The sequence below is a fragment of the Euleptes europaea genome, chromosome 11 (genome assembly GCF_029931775.1).
Source record: "Euleptes europaea isolate rEulEur1 chromosome 11, rEulEur1.hap1, whole genome shotgun sequence".
In the NCBI taxonomy this organism is placed as follows: Eukaryota; Metazoa; Chordata; class Lepidosauria; order Squamata; family Sphaerodactylidae; genus Euleptes; species Euleptes europaea.
In genome coordinates this window covers 78,888,329-78,903,986 of record NC_079322.1, presented here as the reverse complement: position 1 = coordinate 78,903,986, position 15,658 = coordinate 78,888,329, and the positions used below count along the sequence as shown (strand labels likewise).

Here is a 15,658-nt window from a genome sequence, read left to right as displayed (position 1 = left end):
ATACCTTTCCTATGGGAGACTGTTTTTCTTGAGTTTTCTGATTTTTGTTTGGTTTAATGGCCCTTCTGATTTCATTCTTGGAGTAGCCGTTTGCTAGCAGTGCGTGATTTAGATGATTAGTTTCTTCCTTGAGAAACTGTGGTTCACAGATCAGTCTTGCACGGTCCATTAATGTTTTGATTATTCCTCTTTTCTGTCGGGGGTGGTGGTTGGAGTTTTTGTGTAAGTAGCGATCTGTGTGAGTTGGTTTCCGGTAGACCTTGTGACCTAACTGAAGGTTTGTTTTACGGATGACAAGGGTATCAAGAAATGGGAGTTTACCCTCAATTTCCTTTTCCATGGTAAACTGAATGTTTGGATGGATATTATTAAGATGGTTTAGAAAGTCCATTAATTTTTGTTCACCATGGCTCCAAATGGTAAATGTATCATCTACGAACCTGAACCAGACTGTAGGTTTGTAAGGTGCTGATTCTAATGCTGTCTTTTCAAAATATTCCATGTAAAAGTTTGCTATTACTGGACTGAGTGGACTTCCCATAGCTACTCCATCAATCTGTTCATAAAATTCTTGATCCCATAGGAAATAACTTGTTGTCAAACAATGGTGAAATAAGGCTGTTATATCTTCTGGAAAAATCTGGTTAATCAATGAGATTGTGTCTTTTACTGGAACCTATACACAATCTCATTGATTAACCAGATTTTTCCAGAAGATATAACAGCCTTATTTCACCATTGTTTGACAACAAGTTATTTCCTATGGGATCAAGAATTTTATGAACAGATTGATGGAGTAGCTATGGGAAGTCCACTCAGTCCAGTAATAGCAAACTTTTACATGGAATATTTTGAAAAGACAGCATTAGAATCAGCACCTTACAAACCTACAGTCTGGTTCAGGTTCGTAGATGATACATTTACCATTTGGAGCCATGGTGAAGAAAAATTAATGGACTTTCTAAACCATCTTAATAATATCCATCCAAACATTCAGTTTACCATGGAAAAGGAAATTGAGGGTAAACTCCCATTTCTTGATACCCTTGTCATCCGTAAAACAAACCTTCAGTTAGGTCACAAGGTCTACCGGAAACCAACTCACACAGATCGCTACTTACACAAAAACTCCAACCACCACCCCCGACAGAAAAGAGGAATAATCAAAACATTAATGGACCGTGCAAGACTGATCTGTGAACCACAGTTTCTCAAGGAAGAAACTAATCATCTAAATCACGCACTGCTAGCAAACGGCTACTCCAAGAATGAAATCAGAAGGGCCATTAAACCAAACAAAAATCAGAAAACTCAAGAAAAACAGTCTCCCATAGGAAAGGTATTCTTGCCATTTATTAAAGGAGTCACTGATAGGATGGAGAAACTTTTGAAAAAACATAACCTACAAACAGTGTTTAAGCCCACCAAGAAAATACAACAAATGCTACGATCAGCAAAAGACAAAAGAGACCCCCTCACCTCTGCAGGAGTATATCGTATACCTTGCAGCTGTGGAGAAGTTTACATCGGGACCACAAAACGCAGCATACAAACAAGGATAAAAGAACATGAAAGATACTGCAGACTTGGCCAGCCTGAGAAATCAGCAGTGGCTGAACATGGACTGACACAAACAGGACACAGGGTCTTATTCCAAGACACTGAAAGACTGGACATTTCTACCAACTATTTTGTCAGATTGCACAGAGAAGCCATTGAAATTCATAAACATCAGCACAACTTTAACAGAAAAGAGGAGAGTTTAAGAATGAATAAGGCTTGGCTTCCTGCCCTGAAAAACCTCCAGACAAAGACAACATTCAACAATAGCCATACAGATTAGCTTTGGATTACACACATTAACAGATCACTTCAGGATACAATGGTTCCATATTAACATACCATACCCTCATTAGCACATTATCTTGATACTTACAGGACAATACTTTTGCAGGACAATACTCAGCTCAAACCCAACCCCTTTCTGACTATATATTACTCTTCCTACACCCTTGACACTGAGAGACACTGTCCTTCAGTGTTACTCCTCTGAAGATGCCGGCCACAGTTGCTGGCGAAACGTCAGGAAAGAAAATTCCAAGACCACGGTTACACAGCCCGGATAACCTACAAGAACCAATGAACTCTGACCGTGAAAGCCTTCGACAATGTCCTTTTTATTCCTCAGGGTCCAGTTGTCTTGGGTGATCTCCAGCATGAAGATGTGACAAAGCAGCCAAATCGATTAGGCTCTGCGGCAGTGGCGAACGCCAGGAGGAATAAAGCACTGCCTCCTTCCTCCAACATGAAGGTGCCCCCTGGAGACAGGCAGGGCGGTTTGTCTGCCTGTATCCCTTCCTACCTCCTGCAGAACACAAAGAAGCAGGTCAGTTCATGAGAAATGTATACTGTTCTGTGGTAATCAAGAATATTAATGCATTAACAAAAAAAGTATTAGTATGCGATGTCTAGCATATAAAATTGCAATTGCCATCGTCAGGGCAAAGTGAAACCTCATATATTTGTTCACCGAGTGTCTAGAAATTTAATGGTAGTATAGAAAAATGTAGCAGCACAGGGCTGCTAGTGCTTTAAAAATGCAGGCTGGTTTCTAAAGCACTTGGAACTTGATTTTTTTTTTTGTTCTCCCCAGCTTTGCCTCAGATAAACTGGTGAAAAAGTCTGGGTATGTCCTTTGCTCATGAATGACTGCTGTTAATTCCATGTGATCTTTTTTGCCAGCAGTTATTTTTCACACACACACATAGTTCACTGTATTCTGCACCTTCCTTAGGTATAGAATCATAGAGTTGGAAGGGACCACCAGGGTCATCTAGTCCAACCCCCTGCACATTGCAGGAAATTCACAACTACCTCCCCCCCTCTCACCCCCAGTGACCAGAAGATGGCCAAGATGCCCTCCCTCTCATCATCTGCCTACGGTCACAGAATCAGCATTGCTGACAGATGGCCATCTAACCTCTTCTTAAAAACCTCCAAGGAAGGAGAGCTCACCCCCCCCCCTCCGAGGAAGCCTGTTCCATTGAGGAACTGCTCTAACTGTTAGCAAATTCTTCCTAATGTCTAGACGGAATGTTTTGGTTTATGAGATGAGCATATAGTAGCTGTTTCCTAGACTCTCACTTTTCTTGCATGTTGGTCACTTTATATAATAGAAAGGAAATCAGTTATAAATACATTCTGGAGAAACTGTAGTGGGTTTCCTCTAAAGTTTAAATCACTTATATGTATAGTCCAAGATTGGCTCCCAAAGCCGGTCACAACGGTTAGTGTCCAGCTCCAAAGTTTCAGTCACACAGACCGGAAAGGGTGTGCGCGCAGCCTTCTCTTCTGGCCCCTGGCGGTCCAGGACTTTGTCCTGCTTCCAGGCTTTTCTCTCCTGTGGGGTGGGAGCAGGCGAACTGCAGGTGACCTCTGAGTTAGCTGATGGAACGAATGCCATAGCAGCAAAGCAGCCCCTCATGTTGATCTCTTACCCCAAAAGTCGTTAGTATAAAAGCTTCTAAACTAACTTAACCCTGAGACTGGAAGTGGATAATGCTTCCTTCTCAGTCACTTTGGCAGCAGTCTGATCACTGTTACTTTCATTTTACAAGTGAGCCTGAGTTGTGGGGACTTGTTTGCTTAACCAATTAGTTTATGGCTGAGTTGGTTGGGTCTGGGGTCATATCCCGTCTTTCCACCTAGCCTGACCAGCTGTTCTGTACTGGTATTCTGGAAGGAGGTGATTTCATCTCTCTCAAGGACGTGATTTCCAAGCATGCCTTTCTATGACTCCATTTCCTCCAAGCTGTTTCTTGCTGTCCTTGAGAATCTCTTGACTTTCACTGTGAACTCAGCATTGTTTTAGATTTCCCCGGTGCTGCTCTTGATGGCTGCTGGAAATTCTTGTAGCGATGGCTGTGAATGAGCAGTGTGGAGAGCCTTTTCATTTGCCTTCGCAACTTGGCCTCTACAGGCTCCTAGACCAGAGGTCCCCAACATGGTGCCCATGGGTGCCATGATGCTTGCCAGGTGGGCTTTTGCCCAGCAAAACTTCTGAGTGGACATTGGGGATTTGACTGGCTGTGCAGAAAAATGGTTGCTTCAGCTGCAAATACCACCACAGCACAAGGATCTTTGCAGTATGACTGAAGATAATCTGCAGCAGCCTTTTGTGGCTGGCTCCGCCTCCTGTGGCAGCCATTTTACAGCTGCACCCAGCACCCCTCTGTCAGAATCTCAAAAGTGTCCATAGGTTCAAAAAGGTTGGGGATTCCTGTCCTAGTCCTTCCAAAGATCTTCCCTTCCCCCCTATTTCCTCCTTGTACAGTGAACCAAAGCTCTCCAGAAATGATGCTTTTTTTTTCTAAAATGAAAATAAGGTTCTTCTTTCAAGTTGTCTTGTTATCCCTCAAATCAAGGTGGTGGTGTAAATAGGACAGATCTGAATTCTGATTTGAGAGGTCTTGCTAGTCCTGGTATCTGAACAGCTGGATCTGAGGCAGTTGCTTTGTCGAAGCTTTCTGTATGGGAACATAAAAATTCAGATTAAAAGGTGATATGTTGTCTGAGTGATGCATTGCACACTGTTCTTTTTCAGTGACAAATGAGGTAGAAAAAGAACTGGCTGGTCTTTGATGTACAGTCGGTACCAGTGAAGAACATGCGCATTCTACACGCTCACTTTCAATATTGTCAAACTCAGTATCTCTCCGGCGGTAGAATCTCCTGTGCAGTTTATGCATTTGGCACACAAAAGTACATTTCTAACTCCTTCCTTGCTAGTAGAATCAGTTTCAGTGAATTCATGTAGTGGTATCACAGTTGAGTCGTTATTCTGTGTTTCCTGAAAGCAATAATTTGATCTCAGTGTCTCTGTACACTGGAAGCTGCTACTTTGGTGATTTGCTTCTCAGCAAGTCATGAAGAATAGAAACACACTGGGAAGGATTAGACAGGGTTCCTGCATCAGTAATGTTGTTGTTAACAAGGAGTGGTGAAGAACGGCCTTACATGTGCCCACATGTTAGTATAGAGACGATTACAAGCACAGGACTTGTATACAGAAGGTCTCAGATTCAATCCCTGGCATCTCCATTTAAAAAGGCTTCGAGAAATAGGTTTGGAAGAGACCTTTCTCTAGCCTGAGACCCTGGTGAGCTTCTGCTGGTTGGGAATAGACAGTACTAAGCTACATGAGTGGTCTGACTCAGCAGAAGGTGATTCCAGATGAACTGTGAGACTCATGATGGTCCCTTGAAATGGTTCAAATGCCTAGCAACTGATCAGCCCTTGGCTTTGCCCAGAGATCTGAACTCAGCACCTGAATTTCCAGGGCTGCCTTCCACGTCAGTGGTTAGCAATTCAGTTATGGATCTTCTGTGTACTGAGAGGTGTGTTTCCAGAGACATTATTTTTGATATGCTGGAACTTTATGTATACTGCTCTCACTGTATGAATTTTGATCCTTAAATTTGTTTTGCAGTGCACTTTTTGGATTATAGAAGAACATACTGTTTACTTCATGAGAAGGTTAGAATGGCATTTCTTAGGGAAGACTAGAGAAGCTAGTTGCAAAGAAGAGAAATGCTGAGAATTTTACCTTGTGTAGTTCTTTGACACTTGAACAGTCACTCCTGCTCACTACTTTTAAGTTATTTTCTACAGATTTAGAATTTCAGAAAGCCAGGGGAAAATTCTCAGAAAACCAAGCTTTGTATCAGGTTGTGCTTAAAGTTCAGGAAATGCACGAATGCATTAAACATTTGGGTGTAGTCGCAGTTTCTCTGTGTAGCTTACACATGAGGTCTGTGTGCTTCCTATTAAATGTTAGCCTTTTGCCTGTTGTGAAGCCTCATTCCATAAATGCCAAAATGAACAGCTGAGCTTCCTATACTGCTGCTGCCTTATGTGAAGATAGAACGTTAGGGAGAAAAAATGTTGAAAGTGCTCAGATATTTTAAAAAATTGTCTGGCAGCTCTAGTCTTAGTATTTGTAGTTGTCTGTGGTGAGAACAGAAATCTTGATAAGTTTCTTATTTGGCTTGAGTTGTTGTTGCATTGCAGGATTTGGGCTTTACATGACAGTGAAAAGCAAAATTAAGATGATGTAAATTGCTATCTTAGTTTTACTGTCATCTTAAAGTGAGGTTTAGTCACGAAGGGTAAAGAAATTATGAACTTTTTTTGTCCATTTGTGAATGGATGTGAACCACAGGTCCTCATCGTTTAACCTGAAATACATGTTGCAGACATTTGAGTTTTTGAATGCAGGTGGACTGGAAAGGACAGGAGATTGTTCTGGATTGTCCCTGCTGGGATGTAAGGCTACACCTGAGCTTCCTTTTTCACTTGCAAATTGCTTCTTTTGTTTCCTTCAACAACCACAACCAGAGTCTTCCCAGATTCATTCTGTCACCAGACTTCCTTGAGTTTGAGATTTTATTTTTCTCTTGCAGAATTCTCGCCTTGCGCAGTCTTTAAGAAACCTTGTGTGTCAAAGTCCCTCCTGTACACCCATCAATGGGGCTCCAGAGCCCCCCAAAGCCTCCACATCACCCCATCAAGTCAACGGAATAAGTAACTGGTTAGTCCTCCTTTTCTTACAGGTTGATCAGTGTGATGTTTGAAATGTATCCCGTTGAGTTGAACGTTCTCTGCCTGCACCGGCTTTAATGAAAGCGGACAAAATCGACATATGTTTTTGGAGGGGAAAGGGTTTTCCCATCTGTAATCCTGTTTTGGAAAGTTTTATGGCCTAAAGTAGATCACATCATTTGTGAGCAGTTGATGCATTCTGGTAGTGAATCTCACAGTCTGGAATTGGTTGTCGCTTATCCTTGTGCAGTGGTGCTTTGTCAGGATAGATGATAGTCCGTTCTCTGTTGGACTTGGGAGAGATTGCTGATGGTCAGCTTCGCTTTAGTGAGCCCTTCTGCCTTTCACTACTTGAGCTGGCCTCTGGCCCTCTGTCTGTATTCTCCTAAATGATCCAAGGGATGAGTTCCATATTCCTAGTCTTCCTGTGAGCAGGCCAACTGGACATGAGGCCACGTGCAGAGGGGAATGTCTCCTGAACAGAATCTTGTTGTTCACATCAACATGGCCCTGGCTCCTCAACACACTCTTTCATACCTGACCCTGTCGGACAAATTCAGTTCATGCTTGTTTATGTGTTTGGAGTCTTCGGAGTTTTTCCAGTTCTCATTTCTTGCTGGTTTTGTCAATGTCAGTATTCCCTTGAGCATTTGTTTATGATTGCTTCAGGCTTTCAGAGAGCAGATGCATTACTCAGCTCATTATTTTTCCCAGTCTAGAAGTGTTGAAAGGCTGCGACTGGCCCACTGAAGGCAGCAGGACTGTAAAGCAGCTTGGTTAATTTCATCTTGTAAAAGGAGGGCACGGAAGTTTTGCTGTGCCCGTCCCAAACAGATTGCAGGGGGACCCGGAGCTTGCCAAAGGTGATATGTACTTGGGTGTCTCTAGAACATCTCCATTAGTCAGAAGGGACCAGGGGCTTGTGGTGGGTGATGTTGTTTTTTTAAAAAGGAAATTTCTCGGTTCCACAGCGTAGTCTGTAGGTGTGATAGAAGTTTAACTTAAAACAGGTTTTCCAGCCACTCTGCTTGCTATTTCTTGGATTTCCCCTAGGCTCTTGTATGTGAGACGTAGTGTTCGTTTTCTCCCTCCCTCCCTCCCTCCCTCCCTCCCTCCCTCCCTCCTTCCTTCCTTCCTTCCTTCCTTCCTTCCTTCCTTCCTTCCTTCCTTCCTTCCTTCCTTCCTTCCTTCCTTCCTTCCTTCCTTCCTTCCTTCCTTCCTTCCTTCCTTCCTTCCTTCCTTCCTTCCTTCCTTCCTTCCTTCCTTCCTTCCTTCCTTCCTTCCTTCCTTCCTTCCTTCCTTCCTTGTAAAGATACTAAACTAGGCTGAAAGTTATATATTGACTTGTTGTGAGGGGTGACTCAGAGCCATTTCAGGATCAGTCAGTGAATGTGAAACTTCAGTTCTATGTAACCATGTAAACAAAGATAACCATGAAGAGTACTTCTGACAGGATTATTGAAAACTGGAGGGTTGGGATTCCCCTTTTTGGGGGGATTGATTGGACATCGATCTATTACTTCTCACATCCCAAATAAGCTTAACTTTTGAATTAGATGAGAATCTTTACACTGTCCAGATGAACAATGTTAAAAAGAAAGGTTTTTTGTTTACTTCAAAGAAGAAGAACTTCCTAAGAGAGATCCTCGATCCTCTCTTTTAGCTGTGAGATTGGGGCATCATTGATGAGTATATTCTTTAGAATGATGCATTTTAACATAGTTACATCCTGTGGCTAAAATAAAGGTTGTTGTGCCTTTCTAATTTAAGGTGAAATGATACTGCGTAGGAGGAGGAGTGTTTGTCACAGTGGAGTCATTAATTCATGTGGTGTAAGCACATCTCTGCCTGCTGGCAGCCCTTCTAATACATTGGGGGCACAAACAAAATTAATACAGCAATGTTCTGCTGGTCTCCCCCGCCCCCAGCTTTTAAAATTAAAGGCAGTGAAAGAGGTTCTGTTCCCTTTTGGACGGCTATCTCTGTACAGCTGTTTCTTTGGTGTTCAACAATTTGTCGCCAGAACACTGCCAGTGGCACATGAACACATGAAGCTGCCTTGTACTGAATCAGATCCTTGTTCCGTCAAAGTCAGTATTGTCTACACAGACTGGCAGCGGCTCTCCAGGGTCTCAGGTAGCAGTCATTCATATCACCTTTAACTGGAGATGCCGGGGATTGAACTTGGGAGCTTCTGCATGCCAAGCAGATGCTCTACCACTGAGCCACAGCCCCTCCACTAAGGGGTTGTTGCCCTGTTCATACAAGTCTGCTTATTGAGAGTAGCTATGTCTGATACATTTGAGTACAGCAAGCACAGGATAAGAGAACAGCCTGTTTTCGCTCTTCTGGAGTCTACTGTGGTGCTGGTGAGCTTTTATTTATATATTTATTTACTTTATTTATATCCTACCTTTCTCCCCAATGGGACCCAAAGCAGCTCACGTTGTTTTCCTGCCTTCCATTTTATCCTCCTACCTTCCATTTTATCCTCACGGCAACCCTGTGAGATAAGCCAGGCTCCCCGTTCATTGCTACCTTGTCTTGAATGAGTGAGACATGCTAGCATCATGGGTAGGGCTGTGCTAGATGTCCTTGCAGTTGAGAGGGTAGGTGGGATTAGGTGGAGGTCTGTAGGGCAGCATATGATAGGCTGTGTGTGTTCAGTGTCCCAGCCGTGAAGGCAGCATTGTAGAAACTCACTCTCCACTGTATGCAAAAGTGCTAGTTCTTCCATATCCCAAGATAGGAGTCTGGATTAGGTCATCTCCACTGGGTCAAGACCCTTCCCCTTGTCTCAGATAGGTGTTAAATTCCAAGGCTGATACAAGTGGTAATACACATGCCTACTTCAATTCTTGCTCTACCCTGGATTGCCCAGGCTAGCCTGGTCTCGTACAGCCTCAGAAGCTAAGCAGGGTCAGCTGTGGTTATTACTTGGATGGGAGGCCACCTACAAACTATAGGGTTGCTACGCAGAGGCTGGCAATGGCCATCCACCTCTGAATGTCCCTTGCCTTGAAATCTTCTTGAGGAGTTGCCATGAGACAGCTCTTAACACACACATTTCAATTCTCAGAATGTTTTTAATATTTTCATTTTTATTGTGGAAGTCAGATGTATTGAAACCATAACTATCTTAAAACCATCAGCGGAGATCTCATTTGACAGCAAATGAAGAAGTCAGAGAATTAACTTCTGTATAGAAATGGCTTAAAATAGATTCAAAGTCCCTGGGCATTACAGTGTAAAACACTTAAACACTTTGTCTGTTCCTCTTTCCTTTACTGAAGACACATAACATTCCCAACAAACAATAACTGTTCTCATTTCTTTCTGCGTATTAATCAGACACCCTTAATTGTACTTTATACATGCTTTCTTGGCAGTCACATGGCTATGTCTCCCTTTTCTAGTCAGACTGGTTTATTGATCTCTGAACCTTTGTCTTCAAGTGTGTCATTTTCTCCGTTCTTTCTACTGAAAATTAGTTAAAATAATATAGAAATATAGCCTTGGGATCATGAAACAAGCATGGAAAGGCCACTTGGCATTTTATAACAGGCTGCTAGTCCTCATGATGTAGCAGAATGGCCAAAGCCTGAAGTTCTGAAGGGCTGTGTCCATAATTTCCGAAGGCTTGTTCTGCATTTGCTGAACTAGTTGGTCAAGGATGGCGGTTGCACGACAATTTGTATTTATGTCTTTTCTTTCCAAAACGAGTCCCCTCCTCCAGAGTGTTGCCAAAACAGACCTGTGATCATATGATCAGTATTAGCAGGGCTTACCCTTACATAAAACTCTGAATCGCACTGTCATCTGGGGAACTTCCTGAAGATCTGGTGCTCTGGGATAATCAGCCAAGACAAACGATTAAATTTTGCCTTCCCTCTTCAGAATAATCCTCAGTGTGTGAAATCCTTCTTTTTGGCTGCAGCTTCAACCCTTGCTCCATGAAGTCCTCCTCCCAGGATGGCGCAGATGCTGGCCAGGTTCTCAAGAAACCAAAACAGCTGAACAACGGCTGGCCTGCCGCACCTTCCCCCCCTGGCAGCAGCTGTGTCGCTGCCAGAATCCGTCCGGTTTGTAGCTACAGGAAACGCAGACTGGTGAGAGTCAGCGCTGTCTCTCACCTTTCAAGGAAGGTAGGTGTGAGGTTTCACTTCTACGTCTGTTACTGGAAGAAGGCTTTTGTAGTGCTTGACTTACTGTCACATGTCAGTGGGAAAAACAAAAAAGGCAACTTCCAAGAGGAACAGTGATTATGGGCAGGAGCCCTTTTCATCTTCAGGTGGATCGGATGAAATGGACTAGTTCCTGAAAGCGTCTGTCACATCAACTTGATTAGCCTTGAGATTCTTCTTGTTTGTTTGTTTCTCTGCAACAAGCAACATCTGCCTCCCCCCTTTGGAATGTGCCACTTTAGCAGGAGGCATAGCGGAGAGGCAGTGTAGGGTGGTGGTTTGAATGGTGTGTGGCAGACGTAGGTTCAAATCCCTCACTTGTCCATGAAGTTCAATAAAACGTACTGGATAGACGGTTCTAGATGGTTTAGCACATGTACCCTCTTCATTGTATGGCCTAACAGGCTGGCTCCATCTACTCTGGTTTGTTCTGACTCTACCAATGCCTTACCCTTAGAGGCTTCTCCAACATGGTGTGTGTTGTTTCTTGATCGATTCTTTCTTTTTGGTACACTTGCCTGGAGTGCAGTTACCAGTACTCTCGTTGTGTGGGCTTGTGTGTTGGGATTCTTCATGTCCAAACACTTCTGCTTTTAAACAAAGGTAGGGGGCAAGGTGAGGCCTGGCTTGGGTCAATTGTAGTTTGCTTTGAGTGGCAGTTGCTTTCATGGGCATTTTGGTGGGGTATCTGAAGTTTGTTTGGAGGGTAGACAAGACAGGGTCTTTTCAGTGGCAGCCCACTATTATGGAAAAACTTACCCAGGGAGCTGTGCCTGGCCCCCTCACTTTAAATCTTTAGGAGGCAGTTGAAGACGGTTTTATTTAGGACTGGTTGAAGTATTCCTAAATTGTGATTTTAAATTTTGGTTTTATGTTTTTTTATGTACTCTACTTTGTGTTATTAATATTGTAAGCTGCCATGAGCTCCATAAAAAAGAAAGGTAGCTAATAAATTTCCATGTGTCTTTAAGCAGCCCACCCACATTTGGCATGCCAGCTGTTGTGAACGTGTGAAATGGCCATAACTCCCTGAGCATCATTGGCCTGTCTCACCCAGGGGCTGCTTGGGCTGCCTGGCAGCGGCTCTTTAGGATCTTGGGCCAAGGGTCCTTCCTCATCCCGCATGTTGGAGCAGTCCAGTTCCTTGAACAGCTCTAAGAAAACATGAATGTATATTTTCTTAGCTCAAGGTTGGGATGCTTTTGTGAGAGCCAGTCAGAAAGGGATGTTGGCCAAGGGAAGAGCTGAGCCATGAGCAGCGAAGAAGGAAGCGGCAGTCGTGTTCCTTGTTTGTTCCGCCCATAGTGCGGCTATTGTGTGTGGGGCACCGAGAGCTGCTTGGTGACCTTTGTTTTATGGAACTTGAACATTCGAACAGGACGAAGCGTTCCCCCCCACAGCTAGGCAGCGCACAACTTGTTTGAATTATTGGACATTGTTGTCTGGCTTTATATTGGAAGGGGGCTCATCTAACTTATGAAGGAATAAAATATCGTTAGTCTTAAGGAGCCACCATACTCTTGTCTAGTTTTACTGGGTTTCCACTCATCGTTATCGAGTCTGAGGGCCAGTGACATGTTCTCCCAGTGTGAAATTTAACTTTGAAAAGCAGCTGTAAGGAGGGTTGAATTGGGACTTCAGCTCTAAAATGGGAGGTTTAAAAAAAAAATTTTTTTCCCCTGGTTGCCCTCAGATTGTGCCTGTCTTTTTTGCCTGCCAGCAGCTTGGGATGTGTGTTTGTATGAGATGTTTCTCTTAGGTAAATGGTGCTGTGGAAAGCAGTCAACATCACCCGCGATACTAATTCAAGTTAAGGCCTTTACAGCTACTGAAATGCTTATGGGGAAATGCTGTCGCAGATTTCCAGTGTTTGTGTGGTTTCACCCCGCAGCAAAACAATTCCAGTTTAAATAGCTGTTTTAATCTTTGTTGTTCCAGCCGCAGAAGCCTCTTACCCAGAGATGCAACTGTGAGCATCCTGCTTCTTGCATCTTGTGTGAGTGTAAGGCCTCCATTCAGACCTTAGAACCAGAAACGATGTCCCTGGAGGAGCGGGTAGCTCTGCTGGATTCTGCCTTCCATCCCATCCTCTCGTTTTCTCACGGTGAGTAAAAATACAGTCTCTGCTGGTGAAAAGAGGGATCTGTCTCTTGAGGTGACTGTTCTTCATGCTGCTTACAAAAGTGGTGTTCTAGAGCCTAAATTTTCTTGTCCACATGTGGCCTGTGGGGCTTCCCAGCTCCAGCTGATTCACCCCATCCAAGAAAGCTGCATTTTAAAACATTTCTTGTGCTGTTTTTGTTGAAGTAGGACTTTTCTGGAGCGTGAGTATCTAGGCTTTTAAGGCCCCTAAATATAAAGCAGGCTTTGAAAACACTATTTGTACTGATAGACTTACGAAAGAGTGTTACAGTTGCTGCTGCACTTGGAAGGGATTTCTGCATAGGCCGACCAGTGGCGTCAGTTTTTTGAGTTGTGCTTCTGCCACTCTCTTTGACACTGTTGTGTTCATTCTTGTGCTCCTCAGCAAAAGTTTATCCTATCATTTGGTTCTCCGTCCATGGCAGCTTCCTCTTCACCATGATGATTTGGTTGGCCGCAGTTCTTTCCGCTGAGTTGATCTTCTGATCTGCAGGGAAAGAACTAAGAAATAATCATACAGTTAGTAACTGGAATCTGGTAATCTAGTTACAGCATATTCAACTCTTGTGTGCATGTGTGTGAGTAACAGTGTTGTGCACACAGGGAGAAATCCTCTGGGGCCTTAGGCTTTTAAACCAGTTGTCCAGGTAGGTCTTCAGCTTTGAAGTTGCAACAAATAATGTTTAGGGGCAGATGCTTACGAAGGGAGTTGCCTGCTTTTGATTTTAAAATGTTGCCACGGAACTGGATTCCATGAAAGAGTCCAGCTTTGCTAGCTAGGTTAGCAGAATGTCAGCAGGACTCTGCTGAACTGCTCATGGAAAAAGTCTACATATTGCCTTGCCATCCCAAAAGGTTTCATAGAGTGGCTTCCATAACATTCAAATATAAAACAATATAGAGACATCAACCAAAAACAGCCAGCTCAAGAGAGAGCAAACAAAGCAGAGGATGCTTGAGAAAACCACAAAGAAAGCTGGGCTGTTCACTCGACACTTAGGAACAATGAGGCCATGGCACTGCTAATGAGGAGGCTTGCGTGTCTCATAGCTGTGTGTGCAGAAAAGCACAAAGGAACTGGGCTTCTGGACCGTGCCTGTGTGAAGGATTTCTGAGGCCAGAGGGAAAAGAGGAAGCAGCAAGCCCTTTCTTGTGAGCATTTGCAACTGCAGCTTTTCAGGGTGTGTCTCACGGCCACTTGTTTTCTCTCTCTCTAGGTAGACCTCTTCATTTACACCTCGAAGCCTTGTTAAGGGAGGACCACAGGCTAAGCCATAATCTCAAGACTTTGAGGATGCCCCAGTGGGGGTTGAAAGACTTCACCAGCAATTGCTCCTCTCCACTTTCCGCATCTGGTAAACACATCAACTAACAGGGGAAGCAGTGGACCTCTTGGACTAACGCAAATTCTCCATAAAAGATGCCGTGTCGTCTTGTGGAGGAGGGCAGCAACTGGGGGTTGGGCGTGTCTAATAGTGCAATCCCAAGGAAAGCTGCTCCAGTCCAGGCCCATTGAAATGAATGGGCTTAGACTGGAGTAACTCTCTTTAGGATTGTATTGTAAATTGATGGTTGCTTTGACTGTCAGAGACCCCAAGATCCATCCAGTAGCTGGTTTCTGCTCACGGAAGTGATGGCTGTCTCATGTCGCTTGTCACTGACACTGGCAATCACGCATGCTGCCTCTGTACATGGAGATTTCCTTAGGTCTGTCAGTGGCCGCTAGCCATGATAACTATCGTCTGTCTTACGAATTAACTTTACTGGGTGACCACCAGTTGTAATATCGTAAGAGACAGAAAAAAAATCTTTCTGTTCTTTCAGTACTGTTTAATTTTATATAAATTTCCTCTGAAGCATTTGGGGGTTATAATGTATTTGGGGGTTATAATGCAATGCACTAACAACAGGAGTGGTATGTTGTGGTCACCTTTACATCAGCACCTTTTGCAGCACCTGCCTGCTTACTTTGATAACAGCTTCTTCTGGAAAAGTGTAGCATAGAAAGGAACTCCCATCTTCCCTGTGATGCTTGGCCAGATGTTGCAGAACTAGCATCTCTTGGTTGGCGGGGCAAAGAATTAGCTGTGACTTACTAACCGAAGTGTTATTTCCGCTGGGTTCCTCTAACAGGTTCTCTGCTTAAGGGGTCAGCCAATCACAGCTTGCTGGTTCCCAGCTCTCAGACCCACAAGCTGAGTCACTTGCATCACATGTCCTCTGTGTGCCTAGAAAACACTTCTGTCCCACCCTTCAACCAAGTCCCTGGCAATTCCGTGGCTGCTGGCAGCACTACATTGGTGAGTTGGAACATGGACCTCTGGCAAGCAGAACTGCAGAAAGGTGCTAACAGTCTGGTGTTGCTGAGTTGAGGAGCCCTTTTCCTAATGAGTAGCATGTGTTCCAGGAGTGCAGAACTGCTTTTGAGGAACATTTTACTCAGAGGAGGGCATCCTTGGTTCGGGTCATCCTGTCTTAGGGTTCGGCAGCAGGGACTGTTGCACAAAGCAATATAAAACTGCAGCAGACTTCATTATGCAGAAGGGTTGATTGAATCAGTGATGTGAGAAGCTGTCATGGGCATAGCAGCACCCACCCACAGGCATGCCACCCACTCAGCACACCATCACAGTCCCAGTGGCCAAGCTGATGTGCTGGTAGGGAAGTCAGTTCTTTGGCCTGGCCCTAGACAGTTGCTGCTGGAGCGGTTCCTGGGTTTGGGTATTAAACCT

At 44.0% G+C, this 15,658-nt stretch overlaps 1 protein-coding gene across 1 annotated transcript in view; it reads left to right on the top strand.

Moving 5' to 3' along the window:
• The window catches only part of LOC130484267 (KAT8 regulatory NSL complex subunit 1-like), a 36,183-nt gene that overhangs the window by 14,828 nt on the left and 5,697 nt on the right, over window positions 1-15,658 (top strand). Inside the window, exons 3-8 of the mRNA XM_056857171.1 lie at window positions 2,189-2,386; window positions 6,462-6,589; window positions 10,538-10,745; window positions 12,723-12,888; window positions 14,144-14,281; window positions 15,060-15,226. Of these exons, the coding sequence (XP_056713149.1) occupies window positions 2,189-2,386; window positions 6,462-6,589; window positions 10,538-10,745; window positions 12,723-12,888; window positions 14,144-14,281; window positions 15,060-15,226 (1,005 nt within the window). The remainder of the gene's footprint in view (window positions 1-2,188; window positions 2,387-6,461; window positions 6,590-10,537; window positions 10,746-12,722; window positions 12,889-14,143; window positions 14,282-15,059; window positions 15,227-15,658) is intronic.